Source organism: Camelina sativa, chromosome 19 (assembly GCF_030686135.1).
Source record: "Camelina sativa cultivar CO46 ecotype springtype chromosome 19, ASM3068613v1".
NCBI lineage: Eukaryota > Viridiplantae > Streptophyta > Magnoliopsida > Brassicales > Brassicaceae > Camelina > Camelina sativa.
In genome coordinates, this window is record NC_141898.1 from 15,734,447 (window position 1) to 15,750,120 (window position 15,674).

At 39.4% G+C, this 15,674-nt stretch overlaps 1 protein-coding gene and 2 non-coding genes across 3 annotated transcripts; 2 read left to right on the forward strand and 1 right to left on the reverse strand.

The window, feature by feature from the left end:
- Nucleotides 1-812: 812 nt before the first annotated feature.
- LOC147920630 (small nucleolar RNA R71) lies at nt 813-919 on the forward strand. Its single transcript, XR_015591832.1, has one exon. It is a non-coding gene; the product is annotated as a small nucleolar RNA R71 (small nucleolar RNA).
- A 7,678-nt stretch (nt 920-8,597) lies between these two features.
- Nucleotides 8,598-8,704, reverse strand: LOC147920631 (small nucleolar RNA R71). Its single transcript, XR_015591817.1, has one exon. It is a non-coding gene; the product is annotated as a small nucleolar RNA R71 (small nucleolar RNA).
- Nucleotides 8,705-13,854: 5,150 nt separating this feature from the next.
- Nucleotides 13,855-15,674, forward strand: LOC104767908 (uncharacterized). Its single transcript, XM_087501167.1, has 3 exons — nt 13,855-14,536; nt 14,846-15,021; nt 15,504-15,674. The coding sequence occupies exons 1-3, from the start codon at nt 13,855-13,857 to the stop codon at nt 15,672-15,674; spliced, it is 1,029 nt and encodes a 342-aa protein (XP_087357293.1).

Below are 15,674 nucleotides of genomic sequence, written 5' to 3' on the forward strand. Positions count from 1 at the left end.
TATGTTTGTTTGATTCTGCATCATTCATTCATATTCATACTTACCACTGTACCCACAGTTTTAATCATGTTTCAGGAGGTCTAGCTACGGTGGTGTAAGTGAGTATCCAACATTTTCCTAGATACGAATATTGGTGTATCATCTCCTCTGTTTTCGTCTATTCATTTGCTGTCAACATGTAGCCTAAACAAATTGAGCAACAAACCGGTATTGTATATTCAACTCAGACGGAGTTTCCTTTTCTTTTCTTTTTGCAAAGGCAAAGAAAGGTTAAAAGCATAAACTTATGCAGCGATTATAAGATTCGTTTTTTTTCTATTCATTCTATAAGTTCATAATCTAAACTAAGTTACTCTTAATTTAAAATATTTTCAATAAATATGCAGGAGTTAATCATATTATATTATGGAAGTAATTGATGTGTGGAGATGGATCTGGTCCATCTGGAAGAACTAAAGCATGTGTTTGGTACGGAAACATGGAAATATAAGTGCTAATACAATTATATAATTGTTGACGAGAAGTGGGCAAGTGATCCTTATTGTTTCATCTTGAAGACAAATAAAATGATATAAAAAGTATTGCTAAGATAATTTTCTGGATCAGTGCAAACAGAACTACTCGTGACAACAACCTTCTTACGCATATCATGAGAATGTATATTTTGTTTCATCGCTACTCTCTTGCTGGCCGTGACTAAGATGTGTACTACAGGTAAATATGGCAATTAAGAAAGGAAACTCTATCCCTTCTACAGGTAAATACAGGTAGAGGTAGTACTTTTACATCGTTCGCATGCTTGAAGTTTTCTTAAACCGTGATGAGGACATCGGGTAGTGTATCCCTTGAAACGTTCCCAAGCTTCACTGAACGTTTCATTGTTCTTCTGTACAAACCTGGAAATGTCATTTCGCAGCCTTGCGGTTCTGGAGTTGGAGAAGAATTTGGCCAGGAATGCCTTCTTGCACGCTTCCCAAGTGGTGATGGACTCTTTGGGGAGTGATTTCTCCCAGATGTGTGCTTTGTCTCTCAAAAAGAATGGGAAAAGCCTGAATTTGAATCCATCCTCACTAACTCCATTGATCTTGGTGAGGCTACAGAGCCTATCAAATTCATCCAGATGATCCAATAGGTCCTCCATTGGCAATCCATGAAACTTATTACTCTGTATCATTTGGATGAGACTACTCTTGATCTCAATATTGTTGTTCTGCACAGCGGGTGGCACAATGTCATTCCTTTGAGTATGAGTAGATGGAGCATCGCCTGCTCCTATGTTGGTCCTTGCTTGAGGAGCTGGTGCACCGTTCTGATTATTCATTATCTCCTCAATGATTGCTCGTTCCGGTTGATCTTGTTGTTGTCTGAGTAGCCTTGGTCTGTCGATGTTGTCGATAAAAGGACTCATGTTCTGGCTACCTCTGGATCGTGTTTGCATGCACAGGTAGGTGTTCGAGTGTGTACACGAGAGTCTACTCGATCCAGGTGATCGAGTGACGGGTTGTACCTGAGATTCAAAACAAACAAGAGTGAAAGCAAACAAGTCAGATTCCAAACCAATATAAACAAAAAGAACTTGATCTAGCAAGTGCTGAAGTCCTAAACGTAGCAAAATGAAATCAACCAAATGGCAACGGCGCCAAATTGATAAACAGGTTTTCACCTAGGATATCAATTCCCTATGGAGTTGTAGTACAAAGGGTTATCAATCCAAATGGTTGTCTATTGCTAGCAGGAAGGATATGATCAGAACAGTGCAAGTCAAGCCAAGCAAATAGGGTTTTGATCTAACAATCCTGAAATAACTAAAAGGAAAGAATATAAACAAGAAACCACACGACCTAAGCACTCGATGCAAGCATTCGAGTACATGATTGGGTGGGGTGATCGAGTAAGCAAATGGGATATGAACAACTCGAGGTGTTACTCGATACAGGTTATTGTGTACCTGATCGGGTAAGGGATCGAGTAATGAAAGAAAATGTAAACAATTAAAATACGAAAGCTTCTAAGGATGAGGTAATCGAATCCTAAGTATTCTTGACTGGTACAGATGCCTTACATGCCTCAAGCAAATATTTCCTAGACAATGAATCTCTAAACCTTGTTACCACACTCTCGCACTAGCAACAATCAACCTTGATCACTCCCCTACCCAACTCTCGTTGGAGAAATATGACCAAGCAGGCATTAAGATCCGATTCATTATTGTCGGTAAACCCCTTACTCATCTAATCTCTTAGGCTAAGTGAGTAAACCTCTAGCATTAGTTGATTCAAGTATCTCATCTACACCTCTCGGTGGTAAAACACCTTAGATCTAATCTCAACCTCTCGGTCTGTTGACAGCATTAAGAACACCAACCTAGAAGGAAATCTATCAAACGTATACAATCAAGCTAAGGCATCCTAACCGATCAAGAACACAAAATCATCTATCCCATCCGTTGAAACTTTACTACACTACTCGGACATAATAACAAGAAACATAACAACGAATAAGAATGAAAATTGCATTATAACAAACGGTAGAGTAAAGTAGAAAGAATACAGGATAGAAATCTAAAGAAACGATAAAAAGTATGAAATAAAATGTAAAACAAAAAGGGAACAATGTTTGAGTCGCTCAGTTCCCTCACAGAAGCTCTCGCTCTCTGGTTTGAGGGTCTGCGGCGTGCTAGTTTGCGAGCTAGGAGAGGAGGGGTTTATATATGGAAACCCCTTTGACCTAGCTTCCCAGACCTGCCCAATGGTCTACTCGATGGGGTACACGAGGATGAAGTTGGGTTACTCCTTCGGGTTGTTCTTCATGCTCTTCGATCCTCCTCGATCGTGTTGGGGTTCGGACTTGTTCTTCCAGCTCGATGGCTCCTTCGGGTACATGCTCGGGTTTTTCCTTGTTTTTTTTCCATTTTAGGCTCTTAAGCACCTGTTTTCATCCAAAACATGCAAATGCAAAAATGCAACACCCTCAATGGCCTAAAGGTGAATTCCTACAATAAATGACCTAAAAATGCTAAGTTAAGGGTATGAACAATGCAAAATATAGACAAAAAAGGATGCTAAAAACATGCAAATTAGAGAGTTATCAAGAACCGAGGTGGATGCTCTTGGTAGAAGACGCCATAAGCTTCCCGAAGGTGTTTTCTAACAGCTCAACATTCAGTTGACCGCTATGGCTCGCGGCGGAAGTCAGTGGAGGGATTGGTGGGTTCGCTGTTCGTCTTGGAGGTCAGTTCTAGATCCTTTGGATCTAATAGGCGGTTGCGGGGTCCGATCTAATAGTCTTTCTGGCTTGAGCATCTAGTGAGCTTGAGATTGCCGCGTTTTCGATTTACTCCGGATTGGTAGGATTGATGTTTGCTCTGAGTTTAACGAGGGTCCCCATCTATGGAAATGAAGGTTAGCTCTGAGTGTGGTGTGTTGCTAGGCACGGGACCATCACCGTAGAGTCTGCTGTCGGCGTTTGGAACTGTCGGGAGATCTAATCCGGGTCAGGTGAGTCAGTGAAGTTTGAACCGGAGTCGGATTTCGAAAGCTTCTGGTAATGGTTCACTTCACCGTCTCTGCCGCAAAGGAGTGTGTCTCGCTTTCGCCGGGATTATTGTTCCAAACGTTTGCTTTTTAGGTCATTCAACAGGAGAAGAGTTTGTTTCTGTTAATGGACTGACCTTTGTTTTTCTCATTTTGTAACTGCCCAACTTGTATGCTTTCAAGGCCTTACCCAATTTTATTGGGAAGGCCCATTAATATAATTTAGTTATATATATATAAAAAAAAAAAAAAAAAAAAAAAAAAAAAAAAAAAAAGAAGTTATTGTTCCTCCAATATCCAATATCAGCTAAATAATACTAAAGGCAAGAGCATAGAAAATTCATTTGTCAATGTGACTACAACGAATATGTAACATAGGAGCATTTTATTTCTTCGAATGTCATCACTCATGGCTTTTTTTTTTTTAATTAACTTAAACTTCAACATGTTCCTTCTCACAAATGTATACTGAGAAAGTTTGACAAAAAAAAGAAAAAGAAATGTATCCCGAGAAAATCCACTATGCAGCAAAAATGAGGAGGTAAAGTTCCTGAAATCACCACATGAACTTTCTCTGTGTTTTGTTCTTACTCGCACAGTTCCGAAAATTACTTCTTGGAAGGTTACCCATCTTGAAACTACTCCAGCATAAGCATGATTAACTCTGGAGTTCTCTCAAGACCCTTAACCGAAAAGATAAGTGCTGTGACAACCCGTCTCGTGGACCCCACTAGCCCCTCGCTAGCCGCCCCCATAGACCCCAAGCTGGCCCCGTAGGGCATCGATCCTAATCCCTCACCGTGGAAAGGAAACTACATCCAAATCCACCAGTCGGTTATTGGTGCGGCAGTCGTTCCTCAAACCCTGATCCGCACCCTTTAAGACAAACCAACATACACATCATAAGACATGATAAACGAATTCTAATTTCTTATAAATAAATTATCAACCATAAGCAATATAAAGTAACAACCTAGCATACTTCTAAACAAGGTTCCAACAACTTATAAAACGTAACCACACCACAATAACCGAGACCCTAAATCATCCTTCTCCTCATTATCATGATTCAACGTCACACAATACTTGCACCACAAACACAATGAGATACATGAGTATTAACATAAATACTCAGTGAGGCGATCCTCCCATTTACGAGCTATACACACCAGAAAATCAACAGTACAACCAAAAATAAAACATAAAAAAACAGCGATTGAACAGAAACGTTCATTTAAGCTCATAATCACGGACTCACCACACCTACACATTATCACACAAAACAAGTCATAAAACTCCTCATTTAAGCTTATAATCACGCACTCACCTTAACAAGGTGATTCAAACAACAAAACACAACCATGAAAGCCTCTCCTCGCATATGCAACAGTCCAACAACACCCTCAAACAAGTAACACAACCAAACGACCTTGAAACAAAACTGACAGTATTAACAGAAACCTTCAGTCATAAAGACGAAAACCTAAAACAAAAACCAACCATTAACTATCAAATCCCTCTGATAAATAACTATTCGTAGACGTCACAGAGCTTCCCTCAAAATTTTGTGCTGATCGGGTAACATACGAAACCACGGTTGCACTTACAATCCCCGTTGGTCGGTCTCAGTTCGCATCTGAGACAAAGCATCTCACAAAACTGCATATATCTTCTGGATTATTATTTTAAATCCAAATCCCTAAAAAAAAAAGAATCTTGATACAAGGCTTATGTATTACTCCACCAAATTTCATTACCTTTGAGTATGATTTGCTATGCCTAAACTGCTTTTCACCAAACCTTGTAGATTTTGCTTCTTCTTATTCTCTTTTACACCCAACGACAAGCTTCTCTCTCTCTTTGCCCTTCTCTCAGCACAACAACGAAGAACAGACAAAATAACAGAGAAGAAGGCGTTGAAGCTAATATAAGCATCTCTTAGAATTTTCTCCAATAACCAAAACTAAACCAGACAAACTTAACCCAAACGGTAATTAAACCGACTCCATTACAATACCCGATATAAACTCAAATATTTCATATTTTTTGAGAAACATGTCTTACAGTCCTATTCCTACCACCACTTTTTTGATAAACGCAAAGAGGACTTACAAAATATTTAAATTACCCTAAAAATTCAAAAAAAAAAACTCCGGAGAATACTCAAAAATATATAAATTAGTCAAAAGACCCGATAAAAACACTTCACAAATTTAAAGGTTTGTCTGGTTACGATTGCTCAGTAACTTTAGGTTTATGATACTTGACCACTTTTTTTTTTTTGACTTACAAGATTAACTGTATGAATTGATTGTTGTTTTTGCAATTTATTTATTTTGGTCTTGGTCTGGTGAAACAAGACAACTGCTCTCTCTAAAAAAATTGGTTTGTTTATGCCTCATTTCTGGATGCAGAAATGAAATTGTTTGGAAAAGTAATCTAAGTAGCTGACCAGTTCGTGATACTAAAGAAGGAAAGAAATATGGTGGATAGTATATCATCTGATTTAATATTAAAACGATGTAATAGCTTATTACCAAACTTACTATTTTTCTATACCCGAGGATGTTTCAGTTTTCCTTTTAATCTTATATTGCTACTAGAGATGTACAAGGAAATTGTGCTTTTGGACCCCAATAAAACTCACTATAACCAAATATGTGATATCTTGTGTTTTTATGTAATTTTAGAGCTTAATTCTTCATTGTTTTGTGCATATTCATGAGCATTTAGGTTGTTTAGATTGCATTTTGCATCAAATTTGTTATCCTAGATATTGGAGTAGAGATGTACAAGGAATGTATGCTTTGGAACCAAATAATTCAATAATTAGCAATATAATGGAAAACACACATTTGGATGCACACAAGATGGTTGATGATTCGGAACCAGTCTGCAGTCCCTCAAATATCGACTCGTATGAAGTCCTTTACTTGGGATTTAGCTCCAGAGTTCTTCATTTAAGTTATTGTAAATTGAGTACGCTTTGCAATGGAGGTGATTTCAGGCCAATCGGATGTGTGTGTAAAGAGTTATACCTGTTTGAGTGGATGTATATACAGCCAGAGTGAAGACAGGAGCCACACGCGGCCAAGACCAACGGCCAAACTATGGCCATGTGAAGCAAGCGGTCATGACCATCGGCCAAGCCATGACCAATGGAGCTCCTAGACGTCAAGATCAGGGACTATACACGGCCAAGTCCAGCGGCCAAACCATGTCTGAGTGATGCAAGCGGTCTAGCCCAAGCGGCCAAACGATGGCCAATAGAGTTCAGTCGGATGGAGATCAGGGAGAGTAAGCGGCCACACCAAGCGGCCAAGCCATGGCCGATGGAGCCAAGTGGCCACACCAAGCGGCCAAGTCATGGCCGCTGGGGCCAACACCACACTTGTTTTAGTTTTGATCCGGGTTTGACCCAGTTTGTTTTGGGTTGACCCGGGTTCTCTTTTATTTTCCTATAAATACTCTAACCCTATTAAGGGTAGACTGATCTCTCTTATCTTTGTCTTATCTTTTGGTTATCTCTTGTTAAGCAGCCACTTAGGGTTCTTAAGCTTATCTAGTCTTGGTTTGTTGAATAATTGAGTACTTCTAAGTTTTTAATAGCAATTTCTCTTTCAAATCTCTTAATCTATAATCTCTTATTATGATTTCACAAAGATCAAACCATTTCCTTTGTGTGATCATGATGATGAGTGAGTAGATCTTTTAGAACTTTGGGCTAGGTAGATTAGGGAGATAGATGATTGATCTTTGATGTTTAGGGCTTTGTTTATGTGCTTCCTATCTTGTTTGGTGTTTATAATGCTAGATCAGTCTTGATCATGTTGATTCTAGACTTTAGGAATTTCATGCCCAGAAGGTGTTTGATGAAATTCCGGAACCAAACTATTCAAGAGCTTTGCATTCATAGCCAATAGAAATTGATGATTTGGATGCTTAGTGGTATTGAGACTTGTTCTTAATGCATGCTTGCCTTGTGATTGCCTTTGGAAAAAGTTGATTATCACTTGATTAGCATAGGAATCTCTATCATGGAAATGAATTGATTTGCATTAGTGTTCTTAGTCATAGGATTGTTCTTGATTGTTGCTTAGACATCTAGGATTGGTTAGCTATCTCCCAAGTCAATTACCTTGCCCAGAGTTCACTTGTTTAATCTTGATTTACAGTTTGTTGCTAGTTGTGTTCTGTTTCTTTGAGTTTACATTGTTTTGATTTGGCTTGTTTTCTATCTTTGAATCAGTTAGTTAGCTAAGATTGTTACAAAGAACCAATTCTTGTTTAAGAATAGATTAAGAATCTTTGTGCATTCCTAGTGTGTTGATTAATGCAGATTGTGGATTGATAATTTTATTGAAGTAAAAGTACTATATCAATTTGGCGCTGTTGCCCGTTTGCATTCAATTTGACCATTAGGATTTCAACTTTGCTTGAGACTATTCATTTACTTTACATTGTTACTTGCTTTGTTTGCTTTGGTATTTTGAATTCTCTTTTGCAAGGTGTATGAACTTGAGAAGTCAATGCCAAGCAGACTTGATTGAGCGTGTTGACGACATCTACCGTTTTGAGCGAGAGAATTGCCGGTTAGCAAAACAAGCTATGGACAACAACCCTCTTCCTCCTGCTGCTGGTCATAATGGAAATGACCAGCCCAATGATGATAGAGTTCCTCACCATGTACCAAGACAAGCTCCTCTCATTGGAGCCTATGATGCACCAAATGTCAATGGACATAGAACTGGTATTAGAGCTCCACCAGTTGAGAACAATCACTTTGAGATAAAAGCCAGTCTTATCAACATGGTACAAGGATCAAAATTTCATGGTTTGGCAATGGAAGACCCCCTTGATCACTTAGATCAATTTGATAGGTTTTGTGGGATTGTTAAGATCAATGGTATCTCTGAAGATGCCTTCAAGCTTCGCCTCTTCCCATTCTCTCTTGGTGATAAGGCTCACATTTGGGAGAAGAATCTGCCTCACAACACCATTACCTCTTGAGATCAATGTAAGAAGGCTTTCCTCTTAAATTTCTTCTCTACTACAAGAACAGCAAGGTTAAGAAATGAGATATCAAGCTTTTCTCAAAAGGGAAATGAGAGTTTTTGTGAAGCATGGGAAAGATTCAAGGGGTACATCTCTCAATGTCCACATCATGGTTTCTCCAAGGAGTCACAATTGAGTATACTCTATAGAGGAGTTTTGCCTAAGTATAGGATGCTACTTGATACAGCAAGCAATGGGAACTTCTTGGGTCAAAATGCTGAACAAGGAATGTTGTTGGTTGAGAATCTTGCTCAAAGTGATGGGAACTATGGAGAGGATTATGATAGAACTCCAAGGGACTATACTGATATGAATGAGCATCACCGCAAGGAGATCAAAGCTTTGAATGACAATATGAATAAGATGATTATGGCAAATCAAAAGCAAGTTCACTTTGTCAATGAATGTGAACTTTATCAAGAAGTTATGGAAGCTTGTGTTGAAGGTCAACAGGAGGTCAATTATGTAGGTGGTCAAGGGTATAACAAGTTCAATCCTAAATACCGCAACCACCCTAACCTCTATTACCGCAGCACCAATGTGGAGAACCCACAAGATCAGACTTATCCACCACAAAAACCTCCTGGTTTTCCTTCTCAACCCAACTATCAGCCTAAACCTCAAGGGAACTACCAAGCTAATCCTCAAACCTATTCCCAACCTTAGCAACAATTGAATGCACCACACCCTCAAAGACAAGTAGATGACACAACTGCTCTACTCAAACAAATCCTAGAAGGCCAAGGGAGAAGTGCCATTGAACTTGCCACACAAATGAAAGCCATGCACAACAAAGTTGAGAATGTATATGGTGAGTTAAATGCCAAGATTTAGAGGTTGCAAACACAGGTCCAGGGACAAGCTTCTTCCTCTTCAACAAGACAAAACGGTTCTCTACCGGGAAAACCAGAACCAAACCCAAAGGAGTTTTGCAATGCCATCTTCAAGGAAGAGGTGAACAGGGTTACTAGTATGAGTTTCAAACAATCAAAAATGGATCACTATGCTGATGAGAATGAAAGGTCTATTGAAGAGATCTCTGCTCTTCTATATGGTTCTGCTGTTGAGAGTTTGGTGGTTGCTAAAGTTGAGAAAACTGAGAAAAGATCAAGGGGTAATGCGCTAGTCACCAAGGAGGTTAAAAAGAATCATGCACCAAGTGTTGCTCTTCCTCTTTATAGTCCTCCACTTCCATTTCCACAAAGGGTTCTTACAAAAGCTAAAAAGAAAGTGATCTCAAGTTTTAAAGCTAATATGAATAGAGTTGGAGCACCTTTGCCTTATGTGGATAGCTTGTTTCAAGTTCCTCTCCATATAGAGTTCATCAAAGCTATTCTAGGAAACAGAGAGAAGGTGGAAGAAATCATGGGAATCTTTGATACACCAAGTGAACAACAACCCATACCAAAAACACTTTCCAAGCTTGAAGATCCAGGCAGATTTACTATACCTTGCTCACTTGGTGCTTTACAAACTTTCCTCTACAATGTTTTGTGGAACAATCACTAGTGAAGAAGTGGAAACTAAGGAAGATCATAGAGACTTGAATGATCAATATCAAGAGCTCCAAGTTGATAAAGTGGGGATTAAAGAGACTACAAAGCTTGATGAGGACATTTTGGATGGTGAGTGCTTAGACTCTTTATTTGATGACCTCAAAGGAGATTCTAAAGAAGGGGATTTGGGTCAAGCAAATAAAGTTGTTAACAAGAAGAAGAGGAAGAAGAAACAAAACCACCCTCCCACAATTGTTTCATCTCCTATGACTTTGTGTTTGCATCCCTTGTGGCTTGTTGATGAAGCAATAGAGTACAAAGTGAAGCACAAAGGTCCTTCTTCACTCTTTGCAAGTGTCAAAGCCAAGCTAGATCCCAAGTATCAATATGACAAAGATAAGCTTCATGACCTTCTCTCAAGAGTCATCACTATCAACCTCCACTCTCCTTCCACCAATTCAACAGGATCTCAAGGGAGCACTAAAGCTCCTCCACTCACTCCATTCCCTAAGGTTCAAAACTAGGGCCAAGGTATGGTCCTAACTTTCCATTGTATATATCATTTGAGTCTTGTTTTCTTTATTTTATTAGTCTTTCTCTTGGACTTCTCTCACACCGAGACAGTGTGAATTAAGTTTGGGGGAGGGACTAACCATCTAACATTGTGTTTTGTTTTGATTTTCATCTTTTGTGTGATGTTTTGAGAAAAATCAAAAACTTTTTGAAAAATTTAAAAACCAAAAAAATGCATGTAGCTTTGCATATTCATTTTTGTGTTTAGGATTGAGTCTAGAAGCATTTAGCATGCATTTGCATTTGGGGATAATGATGAAGTTTCCTTGTAAAAGTGGAGACTTAGGATTGAACCCACAACCCTCATTGGTGCTCGTTTAATCTTTGGGAAAAAATGAAGAGTCTAAGCTTAAAGCATTGTGTCACTTGAAAGCATTTTCTTCTAGTGTAAAGCTGGCATGATCATTGCAGCATCTCTATATTATTTGGACTTTAATTTGATCTTTAAATTATCTAGCTCATGGAACTTTCATTTGGGTTAACAATCTCTATTTGCCACTCTATTTTATTTAACCCAATCTCTTGCCATACCTTTGAACCCTAACCTTTTCTTTCAAGCCTTGTGTTTATTTGTTGAGTGAGGCCTCTTTGTTGATAATGCTATAGGTTGTGAAATATTGAGAGTATTGAGAATAACAAAGAACTGGCTCTTGTTTTAGCTAGGTTTGGAATCTTTAGAACTAGCTAATAGGACTGGTTTTGAAAGAGATAGGTGGTTATAATTTTGATTTGGGTAAAGGTTTGGAATCAAGAGAGATTAAGGGGGGAAAAAGAAAGAATTACTTGGTCAAAAGAAAAGAAAAGATTTATCTCTAAGGTTAAGTTTGGTTAAAAGCTCTAAGTCTCTTAAGAAGAAAAAGAGAAAGAAATGTCTAGCTGATGTCTCCTAGAAAAGTTTTATAAAAAAGAATGCTAAAACATAGTGTTGTAGGAATGGGGGTTCATCAAAAGAAGTTTCAAAGAAGTAAAAAAAAAAGGAGCTTCTGTTTAAAGTGAAGCCTTAGAGATATTCAAAAGTTTAAGACCATAAGTAAAGAAGAAAAGGGGTTTAAGTTGAATCAAGTTGATGTTTTTGGGTTTGAAAGAAAGAAAAGAAGGATGAGAGAAAGGGTAGAAAAGCTTCTAGGTGGGTAGAACATCAAGAGCTAGTTTGTATGCCCAAATTATTCTCAGTCTTAGATAGGTTTCACAACTGTCTAGGATTCCTCTTTGTTTGAGAGTAAACCACCCAAAATCACCATTGTCAACCACTTTATAAAAAGCCTCTCCCTTAAACCAATTGAGCTTGATTTATTTTCCATTTGCAAGATCACACCAAACACTTTAATGAATGTGAACGCTTGAGGACTAGCAAGAGATAAGTTTGGGGGAGTTGATATCTTGTGTTTTTATGTAATTTTAGAGCTTAATTCTTCATTGTTTTGTGCATATTCATGAGCATTTAGGTTGTTTAGGTTGCATTTTGCATCAAGTTTGTTATCTCAGATGTTGGAGTAGAGATGTACAAGGAAAGTGTGCTTTGGAGCCAAATAATTTAATAATTAGCAATATAATGGAAGACACACATTTGGATGGACATAAAATGATTGATGATTCGGAACCAGTCTGCAGTCCCTCAAAGATCGACTCGTATGAAGCCCTTTCCTTGGTATTTAGCTACAGAGGTCTGCATCTAAGTTATTGTAAATTGAGTAAGCTTTGCAATGGAGGTGAATTCAGGCCAATCAGATGTTCGTGTAAAGAGTTATACTTGTTTGAGTGGATGTATATACAGCCAGAGTGAAGAAAGGAGCCACACGCGGCCAAGACCAACGGCCAAACTATGGCCATGTGAAGCAAGCGGTCATGACCATTGGCCAAGCCATGACCGATGGAGCTCATAGACGTCAAGATCAGGGACTATACACGGCCAAGTCCAGCGGCCAAACCATGGCTGAGTGACGCAAGTGGTCTAGCCCAAGCGGCCAAACGATGGCCAATAGAGTTCAGTCGGATGGAGATCAGGGAGAGTAAGCGGCCACACCAAGCGGCCAAGCCGTGGCCGATGGAGCCAAATGGCCACACCAAGCGGCCAAGCCATGGCCACTGGAGCCAACACCACACTTGTTTTAGTTTTGATTCGGGTTTGACCCAGTTTGTTTTGGGTTGACCCGGATTCTCTTTTATTTTCCTATAAATACTCTAACCCTATTAAGGAGAGACTGATCTCTCTTATCTTTGTCTTATCTTTTCGTTATCTCTTGTTAAGCAGCAACTTAGAGTTTTTAAGCTTATCTACTCTTGGTTTGTTGAATGATTGAGTATTTCTAAGTTTTTAATAGCAATTTCTCTTTCAAATCTCTTAATCTATAATCTCTTATTATGATTTCACAAAGATCAAACCATTTCCTTTGTGTGATCATGATGATGAGTGAGTAGATCTTTTAGAACTTTGGGCTAGGTAGATTAGGGAGATAGATGATTGATCTTTGATGTTTAGGGCTTTGTTTATGTGCTTCCTATCTTGTTTGGTGTTTATAATGCTAGATAAGTCTTGATCATGTTGATTCTAGACTTTAGGAATTTCATGCCCAGAAGGTGTTTGATGAAATTCCTGAACCAAACTATTCAAGAGCTTTGCATTCCTAGCCAATGAACATTGATGATTAGGGTGCGTAGTGGTATTGAGACTTGTTCTTAATGCATGCTTGTCTTGTGATTGCTTTTGGAAAAAGTTGATTATCACTTGATTAGCATATGAATCTCTATCATGGAAATGAATTAATTTGCATTAGTGTTCTTAGCCATAAGATTGTTCTTGATTGTTGCTTAGACATCTAGGATTGGTTAGCTATCTCCCAAGTCAATTACCTTGCCCAGGGTTCACTTGTTTAATCTTGATTTACAGTTTGTTGCTAGTTGTGCTCTGTTTCTTTGAGTTTACATTGTTTTGATTTGGCTGGTTTTCTATCTTTGAATCAGTTAGTTAGCTAAGATTGTTACAAAGAACCAATTCCTGTTTAAGAATAGATTAAGCATCTTTGTGCATTCCTAGTGTGTTGATTAATGCAGATTGTAGATTGATAATTTAATTGAAGTAAAAGTACTACATCAATATGCAATTTTACGACAAAAACGTCTTGTGCCGCTGACAGTTATCTCCTTATCTGTTTATTTTATGTACGGAAGTTTTAATTGCTAATATCTGGAAAGCAGAGATGGATAAGTTGATCACTAGGATTAAGGTGGCCAACAAATGTCCACCAATCACGCACCTGTTTTTTTCGGATGATAGTTTACTTTTTTGTAAGGTTGAAAAGGAACAGTGTGGAGCTATCTTGGATATTTTAAAGAAGTACGAGGCCGTCTCAGGACAGCAAATTAATTTTGCAAAGTCTTCGGTACAGTTTGGTCATACGGTTGATGAGGGGGTACGAACGGAGATGCAGGGGGTTCTTGGAATAACCAATTTGGGCGGCATGGACTCATATCTAGGATTACCAAAGAGTTTAGGTGAGTCTAAAACACAGGTCTTCTCTTTTGTTCGGGATAAACTCCTAAATCGGACAAATGGTTGGACGGCGAAGTTACTTTCAAAGGGAGGGAAAGAGGTGAAGATTAAGTCTGTTGCGACTGCTGTTTCGACTTTTGTGATGTCTTGCTTTCGGATACCGAAAATGATCACATCCAAACTTACTATTGCAATGGAAAAATTTTGGTGGAGTACAAATGGTCAGTCAGGGGGCACGCATTGGCTTGCCTGGGAGAAATTATGTTGTAGTAAGCAATTAGGCGGTTTGGGGTTTAGGAATGTGGACGATTTTAATTCGGCATTGTTGGCTAAGCAATTATGGCATCTGATTGAGTTTCCCGACTCACTGTATGCCAGGGTTTTCAAAGGTAGGTACTATCGGAACTCCAATCCAATGGAACCGATTAGGTCGTACTCTCCATTGTATGGGTGGAGGAGTATTGTATCCGCTAGATCTTTGGTACACAAAGGGCTCATTAAAAGAGTGGGCTATGGGGAAACCATTTCTATATGGACTGATCCCTGAATTCCGGCTCAATCCCCAAGACCAGCTTTAAGTAAGGGTCCCTATGCGGATCCTTCTCTCCAACTAACTCATTTCATTGATCGGCAAACGAATTCTTGGCGTATGGATCTGCTTCATGAGCATTTTGATCTGATGGATGTCGACTTGATAGGGGCTTTACCCTTAGGGAGCTGCCCATCAGAAGACTCCCTAGGGTTGCACTTAAAAAAGTCTGGAAAGTATACGGTTAAGTCTGGATATCATACGGCACGCAGGGCAGCACCGCGGACCTTTCAGGCTCTAGGGTGTGGTCCAGAGATTACCCCTCTTTTGGCAAGTGTTTGGCAGGTTAAATGCCCAGCTAAAATACAACATTTTATGTGGCAAGTTTTGTCTGGCTGTCTTTCCGTCTCGTCTAATTTGAGACGGCGGGGTATAGCGTGTGTTTGGGTTTTGCACGGTGTGGGGCTGATGAGGAAACAATAAATCATGCTAATTCTGTTTGTCCACCGGCTCAGCAAGTGTGGGCCTTATCTCATGTTCCGGTGGGGCCAATTTCTTTACCCACGTACTCTTTGTATGCCAATATGGATCATTTTTTAGGCTCAAAAAATCCGGGCTCTCAACATCCGTTTTTCCGTGGGTTATGTGGTATATATGGAAAGCCAGGAATGCACGGGTTTTTGAAAATAAGGATGAGCAGCCTGGGGAGATTTTTAGGGTAGCAGAGGGTGAGGCGTTATTTTGGCAGCATGCATAGGAAGAGGGTTAGAGTGAGGATCTCCCCTCTGGTCCGTTTGTTTCTAACCCTCGGGTGAGGGTGGCTGCAGCTCCCCTTTCCACCGCTTACTCGGGTCATCGGTGTTTCGTTGATGGATCTTGGAAAGCCGGTGACACTTTTGCAGGTGCAGGATGGATTTGTACGGCGTCTCAGGATTCGTCACACATTATGGGAGCTACCAATTTCCGACGAAGTCTCTCCCCCTTACATGCTGAAGTAG

Excerpts from the sequence above, each read along its gene's own strand:
- LOC104767908 (XM_087501167.1), top strand. The coding sequence starts at position 13,855 with ATGGATAAGTTGATCACTAGGATTAAGGTGGCCAACAAATGTCCACCA. Across the intron at positions 14,537-14,845 it reads GTATGCCAGGGTTTTCAAAG|GGGCTTTACCCTTAGGGAGC; the intron begins GTAGGTACTATC and ends TCGACTTGATAG. Across the intron at positions 15,022-15,503 it reads TTTTGGCAAGTGTTTGGCAG|CTCCCCTTTCCACCGCTTAC; the intron begins GTTAAATGCCCA and ends GGGTGGCTGCAG.